Source organism: Equus quagga, chromosome 2 (assembly GCF_021613505.1).
Source record: "Equus quagga isolate Etosha38 chromosome 2, UCLA_HA_Equagga_1.0, whole genome shotgun sequence".
In the NCBI taxonomy this organism is placed as follows: Eukaryota; Metazoa; Chordata; class Mammalia; order Perissodactyla; family Equidae; genus Equus; species Equus quagga.
Genome location: NC_060268.1, coordinates 146,462,513 through 146,478,850, shown reverse-complemented (window position 1 = coordinate 146,478,850; position 16,338 = coordinate 146,462,513). Strand labels below are relative to the sequence as shown.

General features: G+C 38.9%; 1 protein-coding gene and 1 long non-coding RNA gene across 9 annotated transcripts in view; one reads left to right on the top strand and one right to left on the bottom strand.

Annotated features, from left to right (window-relative positions):
- KIF20B (kinesin family member 20B) overlaps positions 1-3,219 on the bottom strand; it is a 74,075-nt gene extending 70,856 nt beyond the window's left edge. For 2 of the 5 annotated variants that reach the window (XM_046655383.1, XM_046655382.1), the window contains exons 1-3: positions 3,140-3,167; positions 1,127-1,273; positions 595-742 (exon numbers count right to left, since the gene is read on the bottom strand). In XM_046655383.1, coding sequence (XP_046511339.1) covers positions 595-741 — 147 coding nt within the window. In that variant the 5' untranslated portion in view covers position 742; positions 1,127-1,273; positions 3,140-3,167. Of the gene's footprint in view, positions 1-594; positions 743-1,126; positions 1,274-3,139 lie in introns of all 5 variants that reach the window. The other 3 variants (XM_046655380.1, XM_046655381.1, XM_046655379.1) reach the window with 3 other exon arrangements.
- A 128-nt stretch (positions 3,220-3,347) lies between these two features.
- LOC124234681 (uncharacterized) overlaps positions 3,348-16,338 on the top strand; it is a 55,829-nt gene continuing 42,838 nt past the window's right edge. For all 4 annotated transcript variants that reach the window (XR_006887373.1, XR_006887376.1, XR_006887374.1 and 1 more), the window contains exons 1-2: positions 3,348-3,530; positions 9,150-9,299. This is a non-coding gene — a long non-coding RNA (uncharacterized LOC124234681). The remainder of the gene's footprint in view (positions 3,531-9,149; positions 9,300-16,338) is intronic.

Here is a 16,338-nt window from a genome sequence, read left to right as displayed (position 1 = left end):
AAACTAAGGCTTGCAATTCCAAGAGACATAGTGGAATACTTTACATTTTTAAGGAAATCACAGCAGTACTTGACATATGTTGGATACCATGAACTATTAGCTTGAAGTAGTTCACAGTTTCAACATTTGATCACTCTTCCTTTTGATGATGTCATATCTTTATGAAGCCGGATTTTCCAGTGCCTGCTTTGATAAAAAGTAACTACCCCAAAGCAATGAGGAATAGGAAACCAGAGTGGCAATGTCTAACCTGATTCCACAGCTTGAGAAGTTGTGCAGTGCCCAAAAGGCACCCATATCTCATTAGTAAATAACTGTGGTTATTGAAGAATGAAATTAAATATTTTTTTTGTAATTTTTTTTTCAAATGAGTACTAGGTTAGGGCATAGATAGTTATTGTTTGGACCTACTACTTGAAAAGGAACTGTTATATATTTAAGACGCCTTGAAAAAATTACTGAGATAGAAGGTTGCCTTAAAACCACAACATTTGGAAAGCTCTGCTCTAGCCATCCCTGTCCCCAAGCGTGTGTGCACGCTCACACATTTCCACTCAATCACGAAAATCAACCTAAAACTTTTCTTGTACTTACCTCAGTGCTTGAAGCAACTAAGGAAAATTCATGAGAGAGGTCAAGCTTAATGCCATCAAAATTTATTTCCGAAGGCCTTGCAATTGGGTCAGCACTAAAAACATAAGATGGTCTGGGCACCCCATCTTGATTTAAGTTAGATTCCATTCTGCAAGAATAACAGTAACTTCTTTAGACACACTTAATAAATCAGGATGTAAGCCACCCATAGTTTTAAAAGCCTATGAGTCCAACCCACTACTTCCCTGCATAACACTAGATTTCCAGAGAAGAAAACATTAGACCGTTTCATCTACAACATGATGATCCATGGAAAAGACAAGAGATCAAATTATTTACAGATTCTGAATCAAATAATATTGGACACAGCCTACCACTACTATTCATATAATCCAACCTATGGGTAGATTCATCCGGAGAGATTTCATGAGTAAAAGTAATGCATAAAGTAAGACAGTATAAAACATTCAATCTCTGCCTGAAATCCTCCCAGAAATCAAATAGTAAGGGTCTCAGGCCAAGGGGGACTTACCTTGCATGCAATCTTGTCAAAATGCTACCCTAGTAAAGTTCCTTCTGTGCTACTGCCACCTTGTGGTTATATCTTTTTCCTTGATCAGCCTTGAAACCCCCAAACTCAATAAGATAGGGTTGTTTTCGTTTTTTGTTTTTCCTAAATCTCATAAAGACAAAAGATATTACACATTTACCTTCAACATGGCCCAGCAAACTACAGGAACAACAAACCAGACAATTAAATAAGTTTAACACCTTTATTGCTTTTGTTTTTATTGTATAATCACTGATGTCATGAAAATGGGAAAATAACGGCAGTTTGATGGAATATTTCAAACATGCAATTTATGGGTGAAAATTAAGAAAACGCGTATCTGATAGAGTCAAAAATAACCACTTCTCTAGAACATGGGGGGAAAGTTTGCAAAAACATTAAAGTACTGACTTGACATTTCATAACTCAAATTTCATGGAAATGCCCAGGAAACTGGAAGGTAACTTCATTCTTCACCTTCAATTAATTTTTTATTAAAAAAAAAAGTGTTGATAAATCTTGTACAAAGTTACTTACTTAAAAAGAATATTTACCTCCTAAGAAACGTAAGGTTATAGTAGTTTATACTTGTTCATGTTCAGTTTTCAATGAATAAACTGCTTCTTGACATGTACAAAATTGTTGAGATATACTGTCACTTTCTGTACGTTTAGTCAACCTCTACTTATGCGTGGCCTCCCTAACTAGACTAGAAACTTCTTGAGGGCAAGGACCTTGTCTTATACTATTCTGTATTCCCTACAACAAATTCAGAAATTTATGTAGTGACTGTCTAATAACAAATAATGATGATAGATAAATTCTCTATACAAAAAAAAAATATTGGTCCTACTCTTTTAGTGATGTTATCTTTAGCAACAGCAAGGTTCAAGACCTCATTTCTCATTTCAGAATCCCATGACTGAGAAACTACATCTTATCTTCTCTCCAGTGAGATTCCACGGTTGAAAACTGGTGAAAAATAACAAAATCTGCTGCTGAATGAGGTTTCTGCATGTCATGCATAAAATATAGCCTCAAAAAAAAAGATCTATTCAACTAAGTGATGAGTTCCTCATATTATTTTTCAACTTGAAGTCTCAGGTCTTAAACATCTAATAAAATATACACACTGCTATGCTGCTTCCGGGTAAACATGCTACCTTGTTTTAAAAACAAAAGCAAACCTGAATTTGATCACCTTAAGCAGGGATTAAAAACAAGCTCCCCCATAAGGCATGAACTTGTGTCAACTAGTCCTTCAGCAAGGAATATTAGAGAGCTGTTGTATGCGAGATCACTGAACCAGAAAATACAACGATAGCCGAAACCCTCTACACTGGGCGATGACAGCAGTCACTGCACTCGCCACACACACCCCCTTCCGCTTGGCACTGCAAAGCCCAAGAAGGGCAAGCCCCAGGCACCGGCGGCAGCCTGGAAATAAATGCACAAACGGCCACAACAGGGCTCCTGCCAAAAACAGACCTTGTCGCCTGCCGAGCAAAGTGCTCACCTTAGGGATGCAGGCTACTAGGTTTGGCAGTGGAGGCCTGAGCCTCAACAACAGTAGCAGGAGCAACAGTAAAAATATTCAGTGCAAACACTTAGTGCCTACTACATACTGGCACTGTTTCAAACAACTTTACGTATTATCATTTTATCTTCCTAAGAGCCCGAAGAGGAAGGTACTCTTATTATTACCCTCCTTTAATAAATGAGGAAACTCCCAGAGAGATTAAATACGTTGCCTTGCGTCACTCAGCTAACACGCGGTGGAGACGAGATTTAAACTCTCACCCAAGCAGTAGGGCTCAACTCTCCGAAGTGCACCCAATGCCCCAGGAGCCCCCATCGCTCCGCAACCCAGTTCCTGAGAGCAACCTCAGGGGCGTCACGAGCTCCGCCGGACGGTTCTCACATTGCCAGAGCCGTTTCCCCGCCTCAGGCCTGGTAATGCGCGCCGTCACCGAACCTCCTTTGTCGCACTCTCACCTGGGCCACCGCCTCTCCCGCAAACTTCGCCTGGTCTGCCGGACCTGCCCGCAGCAACGCGACGTTCTGGTTTTCAAATTCAAACAATGGCGGCCAGGGCACCGCACTGAACGCTGGGAGTGGGCGGGGCTTTCGGAGAGGCGCCGGTGATCGCCGCAGGCTCGCGCTGTGGGCTGCCCGACCGGCTTCCGGAAGAAGCCTGCAAATCTGGGGGCGGATCTCAGCAAGCCGGCCAACAAATCGGGGCAGGCGGCCTCGTGGGCGGCCGGCTTGCGGAGACTCGGAGCGTTGGACGGCGCGCCTCTTCTGCGATGGGTACCACCTTCTGTTGGCTGGGACGCCGATCTCACATTCTGTGCTGGAGACAAAAAGACGTGGCGAAGGCTTGGAGGTGAGGCCTCTCCTGCTACGCTTAGCACCGCGACTCCCCTAGGGACCGGCCGAGGAGCGGCGGGCTGTTCAACACCGGGCCCTGTCCTTGCGGGCAGAAACAGGCTTCGCATCCGGAGAGTCCTTTAGAACGAGCGCTGCCGCACCTGAAGGGTCACTTCCCTTGCTGCGTGACCCTACCTGTGGTCCACAGCGGTCCTCATGGACGAAATAAATTTTTCCCGGAAGAGATTTTTATAAGCATTTTCTTCTTTCTGTTCTTTTTCTTTTTTTTTTGCCTTTCTGAAAATATAAAGCAGTTATCGCTGTGAGGCGCTATACTGTGACAGCCTATCTTCCTTGCATAGGCGAGGTCTTTGCAGTGCCCAAAATATAAGTGCCAGTACATCTTCTCTGCTTCTTTTAAAGTGATCCATTTCTTTTGAGTGTGATATTATCACGTTCATATAACAAGTGTTTACTATTAGGCTCTCTCTCCCTGCTGGACTTCGTTTTAAAGGAAAATAACTGCTAATGTTAATTGAGTGTTTACCTTGTGCCAGTCATTGTGCTAAGCATATAAAAGATTCTCTTACTGATCCTGAGAACAACCCTTTGAGGCAGGTGCTGTTATCCTCATTTGATAGATGCGGGGAAACTGAGTTCATTTGGTTAAGTAATTTGCTCAAAGGCATACAGCTATTAATGGTGGAGCTGGGGTTTTAAACTCAGCTGAAGGATTTCAAGACCTACCCTCTTACATGTGGTCTGTTTTTCCACTATTTTACTTGGTTAGTAGAATTTTTAGAATACCTAGTTTGATGAGCTTACTGTCTACCTTTCCTTATCATTCTATATGTATGTCTTCCATAACCTCCCCCATTCCTCACTGACTTCCCACTGTCTCATTCAATTTGCCTTCTTTCCCCACAAAATAATCATATTTGAGGTGAGCCAGTTTGGAGTACAGAAGAGGATGCAGGGCCTGGAATAAAAATGAACGAGGAAAGTCAATGTAAAAAAGAAAGGAGGAAAAGGAAAATAAAAACTGGTTTTCCTGTCAAAGCTGGAACTCAAGTCTTTAGTGGGCCCTGTGTCAAAGTCTCCATTGCTCCTTCACGCAAGTCTACCACTAAATCCATGCTTCCTGTCATACCTCGCAATGCCTTTATTGCTTTTACTTGGTGTTACTGATTCCTAGCTTTTGAGCCCTCCAGATGCTATGTTTATTGTTCAACAGATATTTATTACAAACCTCTGTGTGCCAAACACTAGGCTAGGAGTTAGGGAAACAGTGGAGGAGAGTGAGCAAAACAGACGCTAACCCTCAAGGAGCTTACATTCTAATGGAAGAGACAAGTTAAAAAATACAAGTAATTGAGAAATTTACAACTATACTTAGTGGTTTGAAGGAAATGTTCTTAAGAGCTTAAGACTATGGGGCCGGCCTGGTGGCGCAGCGGTTAAGTTTGCACGTTCTGCTTCTCAGCGGCCTGGGGTTCACCGGTTTGGATCCCGGGTGTGGACATGGCACCATTTGGCATGCCATGCTGTGGTAGGCGTCCCACGTATAAAGTAGAGGAAGATGGGCACGATGTTAGCTCAGGGCCAGGCTTCCTCAGCAAAAAAGAGGAGGACTGGCAGTAGTTAGCTCAGGGCTAATCTTCCTCAAAAAAAAAAAAAAGAAAAGAGCTTAAGACTATGTCTCAGGGGAACCTGAGCAAATGATGTTTGATTTGGATCTCCAAGGAGTTAACTAGTTTAAAAAAAAAAAATGTTAGGAGTGGGCAAAACGGCATAGGGAGCCTAATACCAGGCACAGGCGAAAGATAAATACAAAATCCAATGGATTCTGTCTTATTTTAGTCTAGCTCCCAGAAGCATTCCACACAGTTGAATATTTCATCCACACAGTTAAATGTTTCAGCCTTGAAACATTCTTCATTTGGCTTCTGGGTCAGCAAAAGTTCACTCTTTCCTTGTCTACTTCTAACCCCAGTGGGCACCCATCTGAATCTCCTTTTCTACTTACGTTCTAAATTATGGGAGTCTTCAGAGCTTGGTCCTGAGCCCCCTTTTTCTCTCCTCTACCTTTTTCCTCTTGGAAACCTTACCAACTCCCATGGATTTAAATATCTTTATACTGGTGACTCCTAAATTCCTTATCCTCCCTAGACCACTCCTCTGAGCTCCAACCAGATGCAGATATCTAAGTACCCTCTTCACATCTCCACTGGAAAGTATAACCCATATCTCTAACTTAATAATACTGTCCTTTCACTCCAAAACCCAAGTCCTCTCCTCCATAATCTCCATCTCAGTAAATGACACCACCATGTATCTACCCAGTTACAGAAGACAAGAGGATCATCTCTGAGTCCTCCTTTTCCCTCACCACCCTCATCCAGTTCATACACAAATGTACCTGTGGTACTTTCATGTTACAAGTGAAGTAACTACTTTTTTCCCTTTTCATTCCCCAGACGAGTACCGCCTCCCAGCTGGTCTCCCTGCTTCATGTCCTGCTCCCCTCCATTCTTTATACAGCAACCAAACTAATCTTATCAACATGGAAATGATCATGTCACTCCCTGACTTAAAGCCCTTCAATACTTTTTAGAATAAAATTGTTTTTATATTAAGTGAAGAAGAAATGTGCAAAAGAATATACAAAGTACACTAACTTTTGTGTAAGAAAGAAGGAGAAATGAGAATCTGCATACATATATATGCCACACACATTTTCGGCTTATTTTTGAGGAGAGAAATACAGAAACTATAAATCAAAAAAATTAGTTGAAAATGGTTACCTATAGGGGCTGAGAAGGTTTTACAAGAATTAGTGATGGGAGTGTGACTTCTCTGAGGAACGTTTTAAAAAATATATATATAGTTTTGCCTTTTCAAAATAAATCTAAAGCAATGGAAATAAAAATAAGCCCTAAAATTTAATACAAAGAAAGAAGTGAACCTACCTGTATATTAAATTGCTAGCATGCCCCTATGGAGAAAAAGAATTTGTTCAATTAACTTGAACACAGTGCTCTGTGTACTGGAGTTAGGAGTTGTGAGATACAGTGTAAGAGGAAAAAAGTGCATAGAAATCGATAACTTTATTTAGTAGGTTTGATGTTGAAAGTGGTATTGGTTTAGTAATTTTGAAACTATTATGCGTGTGTTATGGGAAAAAGCAAATGAGTCAATATATTTATGTTGTTTGGAACCATGATTCTCATTGTGAGAGAAGGGAAATAAATAAGGAATGATAGAAGTTAAGGAAGAAGTGCATAATGTTGGATTTGAACTGGAGGTAGTGGAATGAAGTCGTGATTTTTTTTTATGTTAACTGGGTCCATTAAGAGGGCCTAGAGGCCTGGAAGCCCTGACACCCCAGTAACAATGAGCACACCTGGTGCCAAGCCATCCAGATGGTTTCTAATACCGTTTAACACTAAAAGGAGCTGGTGCTCCTTGGAGAGAGAAAGCGGATTCCAAGTCTGGAGCAGGGAAGTTGCAAAGTGAGCCTGGAACGTTCTTGTCAGAAAGCAAAAAAGTCCGTAGAGATTAATAGAGTCATTTCAAAGGGACACCAGACCTGGCTTAAAGGGGCTCCCACTGACCAAGTTTGGAACAATTTGAAGATCAAAAGGAATAATGATGGTAATAGATTAAAACAGATTTCTTTTTTTTTTAAGTTCTCTCTATGAGAGAGAGGGGGAAAGGGAATAAAAAACGAAAAGCTCTTTACACAAGAATGCCAGTTAATTAATGCAAAACAAATAATAAATAGAAAATCCTCATTTTACAATTTCCAGTGTAAAACTTGATATAGGTAAGGTTTATCAATGAGTACTAAAACAATGGATGAAAGATGCTAAAACCATTGACTGAAAGGTTGTTGGGGAACAGGATGTTAACATTATCTCACAGAATCACCCTAGAAATCAATTCTAATTATAAAGGGAAAGATAGTTTTACAAGGTAAGATTTATTTATCAGACATACCTTAACCAAGTGAGGAAACTTAGCATCACCACTAATGGGGCATTCTATCCATCACCTGATGCTATTTGTGCAAGAAATGTTTAACCTGAATCTAATTACAAAGGAGCAATCAGAAAAAAAAGAAGATAGAACGTTTTACAAGAAAACAGGCCTAGGCTCTTCAAAACTGTTAGTGTCAGGGAAAAAGGAAAACAAAAACAAGGTGGAGGATTGTTTTAATGAGGAGACACAGAAACGTTGGCCAGATGAAATTCATGAATCTTGATTGGTTCATAGATGTTTTTTTAAAGTAACTACAAACAACATTTTGTGGATAGTTGGAGAAATTTAAATATGGATTATATGTTAGATGATACTGAATCAGTATTAAATTTTTTGCATGTGATAATTTGTGACTATATAGAAGAATGTCTTTGCTTTTGAAAGCTACTTGCTTTAGTATTTAGCAGAAAAGTGTCACAGTGTCTGCAACTTACCTTCCAAAGATTTGGCCAAAAGATAAAACAAAAACAAAATAGAGAGAATGTGAGAGAGAACAAAAGAATAGAGAACACAGAGAATAGAACAGAAAAAAGCAAATGTGGCAAAAAGTTAATAATTGGTGGATCTAGATAAGAGGTATAACACTGTACATTGTGCCACTCTTTCAACTTCTTAAAATAACTTCGAGATTTTCTGAAATAAAAAGAAGAGGGAAAATAATTTCTGATTCTTTACAGTGGCCTACCAGGCCCTGCAAAATCAGGCATCAGCCAACCTCCCTCCCCTCTTTTTTTTTTTTTTAAAGATTTCTTTTTTAATTTTCTTCCTTTTTCTCCCCAAAGCCCCCCGGTACATAGTTGTATATTCTTCGTTGTGGGTCCTTCTAGTTGTGGCATGTGGGACGCCGCCTCAGCATGGTTTGATGAGCAGTGCCATGTCCACGCCCAGGATTCGAACCAACGAAACACTGGGCCGCCTGCAGCGGAGCGCGCGAACTTAACCACTCGGCCACGGGGCCAGCCCCCTCCCTCCCCTCTTACATAACTTTGTGCAGTAAGTTTATCTACTTGGTTCCTCAAACACAGCAGGATCTTTCCAGCATATATGAACCTTTGCATAAATTGTTCCCCACAACTGAGTTCTCTCTTCCTCATTCATTATATGGCTCTCTTGTCTTCCTCCTTTAGATCCTATGTATAATATTACCCTCTTAGAGAAGACTTCCTGTCCACCTTATCTCAAATAGGCCCTCTTTTTTGTTTGTAGGATCAATCCCATTTTCATACTTATTTCAACCAGCAATTATATTTGTCTGGGTTTTGTTGTCCTTGTTGCACCACCTCCTGAAATGTAAGTTCCATGAGTACAATTACTATGTTTCTCTTGGTCACTGATGCATCCTCAATGACTATAAATATATAGTGATCAAATAAATATTTGTTGAACAATGAATGAAGGCTGATGTAGCTAGGGTGGAGACAGTGGGGAAGGATGATTGGGGATGAGTTTGGAGGGATGGGCCAAGGCCAGATCCTACAGGACTTAGTCAGCTAACTTACTGATTTGGGTCCTTATTCTAAGAATGATGAGAAACCAATGGACTGTTTTAAGAATGAGCACAGTACAATCCAATGTCCCTCTGTGTTTTGAAAAGGTTAATCTCCTGGAGCAGAGAATGGAGGCAGCCAAGGAAGATGCTGTTGAACCAGTTAGGAGGCTGTTGCAGCTATCCCAGCAAGATTTGATGATAATGTGGACTTGAGAGGTGGCAGAGCAGTTGCCCAAAGCTGGATGACTTTCAGAGGTATTTCTTTCCTACGGTTTCCATTTCAACCCAACCACTGAGTTTTCCCTTAGGAACCAGGGCCAACTTGACTGGGAGGTGCTTGAGATTTAGCACTCATTCCAAATAATTCTATCTGTGCCCTTGAAATGAACATTAGCATAGGATGAAAAAATTGTTAACATCAAGCTGACTTCCTGCCCTGGTCACAGCCTCCATTGGTAGTAATAGCCAACTTTCTATGTGCCAGATACTATTCTAAGCATTTTATACTCATTTAATCCTAACAGTAACCCTATGAGGTAGTTTATTATTATTATCCCCATTTAACAGAGGAAGAAATTGAGGCATGGAGCTACTAAGGAATAGTAAAGGTATCTACTACATAGAAATGTTAAGAAGATTAATTCAGGTAACATTTGTAAAGTTCTTATTAAAGTGCCTGGCACATGTTAAATAATAACTTCTTAAATTTGTATAAATAGTAAACAGTGGAATTGGAACTGGAATCCAGGTGATCTGGCTCCAGAACCTGTGTAATTAACCACCACATTCTACTGCCTCTCAGAATTTGGACCCACACCCCTGGAGTTCTGTTAAAGGAAGACTGTGTGCCTAGCTCCTGCTGCAAAGTTACCTCCAAAAGCAGGGCTAATGTAATTCATTTGTCAATCCAAAATCTGAGTACGTATTGAGTACAAAGGTTTGAATAATAGGTTCAACAAAAATTTATTAAGCATCCACTATGTGGCAGATGTCTCTACCCTTAAGAAGCCTTCAGTCTAAAGCAGCCTTTCTCAATCTGGGGTTCCAAGAGAGAGTTAATCCTTAACTCCTTTAGGCACCCACTGTATGTAATTTATTAGTTTCTCTCCTGTGCATCTAGAATGGTACTAGTTCTGTGCCATCCCGAGAAATTGAGAATGTATTCACACAAATCATTTTTTTATGTCCTGTGGTTTATATGGAGAACTCCATGCACAATTGCAAAAAATATGACAAATGCTGTGATAGAAATATACAAGGAATAATAAGAGCAGAGTGAGTGTAGTTTAAGAATAAGAGCTGTGAAGTCATACAGATTTAAGTTTGAAAATAAACTCAACCACTTACAGGAAGTGACCTCAGGAAGGGTATTTAACTTCTTTGAGTCTCATAAAGTTGCAAAGATTAAAATAGATTAGTATATAAGTTATTTAGTACAGTCCTAACACATAGTAGGTTTCATAATGGTTATTTTTATTAAGTCACTGGAGTGCAAGCTCATGAGTGTCTGTCTTGGACCACTATAGCCCTGACACCTAGAACAGTGCCTTGCACGTAACAGCCATTCAATAATATTTTTTAACTTAATAAATGGCATCTACCAGGGAAGATTTCTTAAGGTGACATGTAGGCTAAAATGAATGCATGGCATTTGCCAGTGAATTGCAGAGGGAGGCCATTCTAGGCAAAGAAAACATATGAGGCAATGAGAAAAATGACAAAAGCATACAAAAGTTTCCCAAAACTGTAAGTACATAGTTCTATGTGACTGTAGCTAAAGTGGATAATGATGTGAGATGAAGAAAGTAGTCAGGGCCCGGATCATAAAGGGCCCTGTGTGACTCGCTAAAAAAAGAGTTGGAATTATATTCTATAAGGCATAGGAAGTTGTGCCCAGCAAAGACTTGGAGGAAGAGAAACAACAGGAAGTATTGGGCCTATAATATCTCAATCTTATAATGTAGAAGTCAAGAGATGAAGGAAAAGGACATAGCAGTTTAAGTATATTATTTATAGGTAGCCGTAGAGGAAGAAAAAATAACCCTAACTCTCTTGAGCTAAATGCTTACCTGTCATTATAGGAAATAAATAGATAACATCTATAATTGATGCATGAAGAAATAACATTAGGAGAATGTTATTCAAATATATGTATAGTAACTGCCAGAAGAACTAAAAATAAATGATAAGAGCGGTTGCCTCTGGGAAGCAGGACTGAAGGTGTGGAAGAGGGGGCTTTTTATAATAAACTATTTTTGAATTTATAATAAACTTTTTTTAATCCAATATGAAAAGAAGCTTTCCTTTATTAAGCACTTACTGTGTGTGAGGCTGTAAGACCCCATCACCTTCTTAGGAGGCTCTCCACTCCTGGGCCTGTAGAGATTGCATCATTGGCCATCTTTCTAGACCGCACTAAACCAGTACTTGGTTGAGAGCTTTTGCACTTTCTGTTCTCTCTATCTGTTCTTTCCAAATGTCTTTGCGTCACTAGCTCCTTCTTATTATTCAGCATTCATCTTAAACATACCCTCCCCAACAAGGCTATCTTTACCCACCCTACCTGAAGTTGTTCTCTTTACCCCCGAGCCAGTCACTTTCCATCACATTGGCCTATTTTACTTTCTTCATAACACTTACAATAATTGAAATTACCTTATTTGTTTGTTTACACTTTGTCTTCCCCACCACAGTGTAAGCTTACAAGACAGGGACCTCGTCCATCTTGTTCACCACCATATCTCTAGTACCTAGAGCAGTGCCTGGCACAAAGTAGGTGCTCAATAAATATTCGTTCAGTGATTGAAGTCTTGCAGGTGTCATAAGCATGTCTGGCATCCTGTGACCTCTTTGAGGACTGTGACCTCTAGCATCCCGTGACTTCTTTAAGGACTATGATGATTGTATCTCCAGTACCCAGCACAGGGCCTGGTTCAAAATATAAGCTAAATATAACTATAGTTTTCATTAGGTATTCAATAAAAGTTTATGACTTGAATGTATGAATGAATTAATACTGTGCACTTTCTTATATGCCATCTCATTTGGTCTTAAGACCCTAGTATTTCTCCAGCATAAAGATATACACATGTAACCAGCAATGGGTTTTCCACTGTCCAGAACCTTCCACATGCCAAAGCTGAGGCTTCTGCTTCTGCTTCAGTGCCCTCTGGTGATGCAGGAACTCACACTGTTTTGAAAAGCGTGTCCTGTTGACAATGGTGAAATCCACAGAGAGCCATTCAGTTGGGAGCCTAGCAGAGTCTTAGGGCACAGATGGACATCCTTCACCTGGATGATCCAAGAGGCTGAGTACAGGTGCTATAATGACCTGACAGTGATGACAACAGCACCTTTGGCTTCTCTACGCAAAGTGGCGTGCTCACTCAAATGGTGGGCATGGTCTACGGGCACTGGCCTGCCTTCCAAATAACCCTCAGGGCTAGCATCTATCTCTAGCAACCATCTCTTCACATGGGCTCTCTCCCCTGCTCTGCCCTCTTTTGGAAGTCAGTGAGTTGAATATTAACTGTTTCTTTCTCTATATCCCTGATCTAACAATCTCAGTCTCCACAAGTCAACATGGATGCATCTGACTACCTGGAAGTGGAGCAAGAAAGAAAAGCCCAGCACTAAGATTTCAAGACCTTTTCTCACTGCTCATTACATACGAAATATGAAAAACCACAACATTCCATTACCAGAACAGAACTATTTAAAACCAAAATGGCACTGTTTGTAAATTATATCCTGCCTTGTTTTCAAAACAGAATAAGACAGTGCTAGTGGACCTCACATACATGTTCTTCAACAATTGCAGACTTTCCAGTGAATCTATCTGTTCCAAAGAGCTTTATTTCTGATGAGCTATTTTAAGATTCTAACTTAGAAGGAGGAAATAGGATCATGCAATATGATCTTTTTATTTTAGAAAATATTATCTTCATTGTATACTTTTCAGATTTCAAGTACTAGGGAAAATGATGTCATGAATAGTTTGATTATTTTTGGTTAAGGGAAGCCATTGAATTACTGTAATTAATTGATAATGAGACCGATTTCAGCAAATCCCTCAAAAAATACAATCTTTGCCATGGCACAGGGCCCTAGTGATATTGGGAGGAAGGAAGGACAAGAGGGAGGGAAGAAGGAAAATGAGAGGAAGGAAAAAGAAAAGAAATGCATTTTTAGATACTGTTTTCAGTCGTCTAAAGGAATATTTGAGTCTTTAGTCACAGAGGTATAGAATATTAGAGATATAAGGCCACCTGCAAATGATCTAGTTCAACTTTCTCATTTTATAGAGGGAACAACCAAGGCCCTGAAAAATTAAGTGACATGCCCAAGCACTCATCATTACTGAGTGGCAGAGCCAGAATATGAATGCTCAGAACATAAGCAACTTTTTAAAAATCAATACATAAGGAAAAATATTGTTATAAATAACTAGTATAGTATGATCTCATATTAGCAATTTTGAGATTAGCACACAGTTTTTAAAAATACCTGAATCAGCCTTCTTTAGCAATCAGAAAAGTAGCATTGTTCCTTTTTACATCCTGAACTTTTTTTCCACTTCCCCTAGAATTTTACCCAATATAAATTTTCTAATGTAGAAGTGTTCGTGCTCAACAGGCTTTTACTGATCACCTTATCATATCTCTTGAACAAAAATACTTACATAGATTTTAATTTTTTTAATTCCCTCTAAGTTGAAAAGACATTTTTGTAGTTATCATGACAGTTATTATTATTATACAAGTAGTTAAAACAATATAAATATATTAAATATTTTTGATAATTACTAAACATGTAATTAGAGATTTTCAGCAATGTACCTCTTATTGACATTAATGAGGATTTATTTTTCCATTAGTTCGTGTACTCATGGAAGCGTATTATGTCTAAAATGAGACAGAGTACCACTTCGATTCTCTTGCTGTTTTTCATTTTTATAGAAGTAAACGTAAAGTTATCTTATACACACAAATATTTTAGGAAAAGAAAGAATTTAATTATAATGACCTCACCCAATTCTTCAAACTTCTTTCAAATTAGATGCCAAAATAACAGTGATTTATTATTCAAAATTATGTTTAAAGATTTATCAGCTAACAATTCAGTTAGGTCCTCTTTTTAATTTTATTTAAAGCTATGAATTAGAAACCGTCTGATTTATAAATCGTTTTATTACATAGACATTAGAGTGTCAGTCTCAGAAACTACACCAAAAAAGGCTTTATCAAGGATCATCAAGTGACTATTAATTATACCTTTTACTGTTTCACCCAGTGGCACTTCATTTAAACCAATATACTCAGTACAACGTGGAAATATTAATTTCAATATCGATACTAATAGAGTTTTTTTATAAAACCTCTTTTGTCGCATGTTTTAAGTATGTTTATGTCAAAATCTTGAAGGTTTCATTTATTGAGTGTGTTGCCATATAACCTAATTGACAAAGCCAGTCCTCACTGTCAAACTAAGCAAATAAGACATCTTCTGTCAGAAAAAGTCTGATTTTTTTTAGTTCAAATAAATGTGTTAATGTTTGTTTTAAGGAATAGTATCAAAAACACTGAGAAATGTTATAGAATCCATTTTCGTCCAATATATTTCTAAAAGCAATCAGGATTAAATGATACAGTTCTAATATAATTAATTTTACAGTAGTTAATTAAAATGAAGTAATACATTTTTCATTACTTAATTTGCAATAGTACCATGTGGTATCCAGCTAAAAATAGAGTTACTTATGAAGCAAAACCTATGAGAGTAGGTATGATATTCTATAGGAAAAGTACATATGTATGATTTGAACTCTGATATTAAATTTCTGAACATAATAAAAAGCATGCTTAAAAGTCCAAGATAGGGGCTGGCCCCATGGCTGAGTGGTTAAGTTCGCACGCTCCGCTGCAGGCGGCCCAGTGTTTCGTTGGTTCGAATCCTGGGCGCGGACATGGCACTGCTCATCAAACCACGCTGAGGCAGCGTCCCACATGCCACAACTAGAAGGACCCACAACGAAGAATATACAACTATGTACTGGGGGGCTTTGGGGAGAAAAAGGAAAAAAAAATAAAATCTTTAAAAAAAAAATTTAAAAAAAAAGTCCAAGATAAAATCACGAATTGCATCAGACATCATAACCAAACATTTCTTATGTGTTTAATAAAAGATAAAGGTATCTATTGTTTATATTAATCAGAGTAATTCAAGCTAGCTGCTGTAAAAAACACTGCCACACGGTTTTATTTCTCATTCATTGCATAGCCCTAGTGTGGGTGTGGTGACTCTCCTGGCAGCTGTCTTTAGAACAGTGGCTTGGTTCCTTTCGTCTGCTAATGTGCAGTATTGACCTCCCTAGACCTAGCAAAAGGGAAAGAGAGAGCTTGAATAACGGGGGCGGGTTATAACCAGGCCTGGAAGAGAGGTGCATTACTTCTGCTCATATTCCTTTGGTGGAAACCCAGGCATGTGGCCCCAATCTAACTGCAAGGGAGAATGGGAAATGTGATTTTCCTGTACACTCAGGAAGAAGAAATCCGATTGATGAGCATACAGCCAGTCTCTGTCACATAGCTAACTAATTGTCTTAGCAGCTAGCAGATTCATGTGTTATTATTAGGAGATAGTAAAAATTAAATAATTCAGAAGATGAAATAAAATGTGGATGGACTATAATCGGAATAAATATATCATGATCTGATTTGATAAAATAGGTTTTAACTCCCTTATTAGATGATCTACAACTAATCTGTGAGAAATCTTTAAAAAATCTTCTCTGTGGATGTTAACCAATGTTTCTTTTAAAAAGTTGGTATTCCTAAAACATGTTCCAGTTACATTAAAAAATAATCTCACTGTCACTACCACTACTGTTTAGACTATTTGGAGGTGTTTCTCTTTCCAGCTAATGACAAGTACTAGGATGAGTATTTTTTAAATATTGAAAGGAATTGCTTTCCTTTAAAAAGTTTTTTAGAGCTGTCTTTGCTTTGCTATCCTAGAACTCTCAAGAGCATTGCATTCTTTAGTAGTAGTCCAAAAAAGGACACAAGCCACCCCTACTACTCATTCTAATTCAGAATATCCCAACACTGGCCAAAATACCCAGATTCTAAAGTAACACTCTGCCCTTAACAGAAATATGTATAAGAAAGACAAGCGTTAGGCAGGTTTTTATGTGCTTTGATTAATTATTCAAGGAGGCTTCCCCAAAACCAGTCATTTGAATTGTCCTTTCTCGGGCAACCAGGAGATTTTTACTCCTTGGGACAATTACACC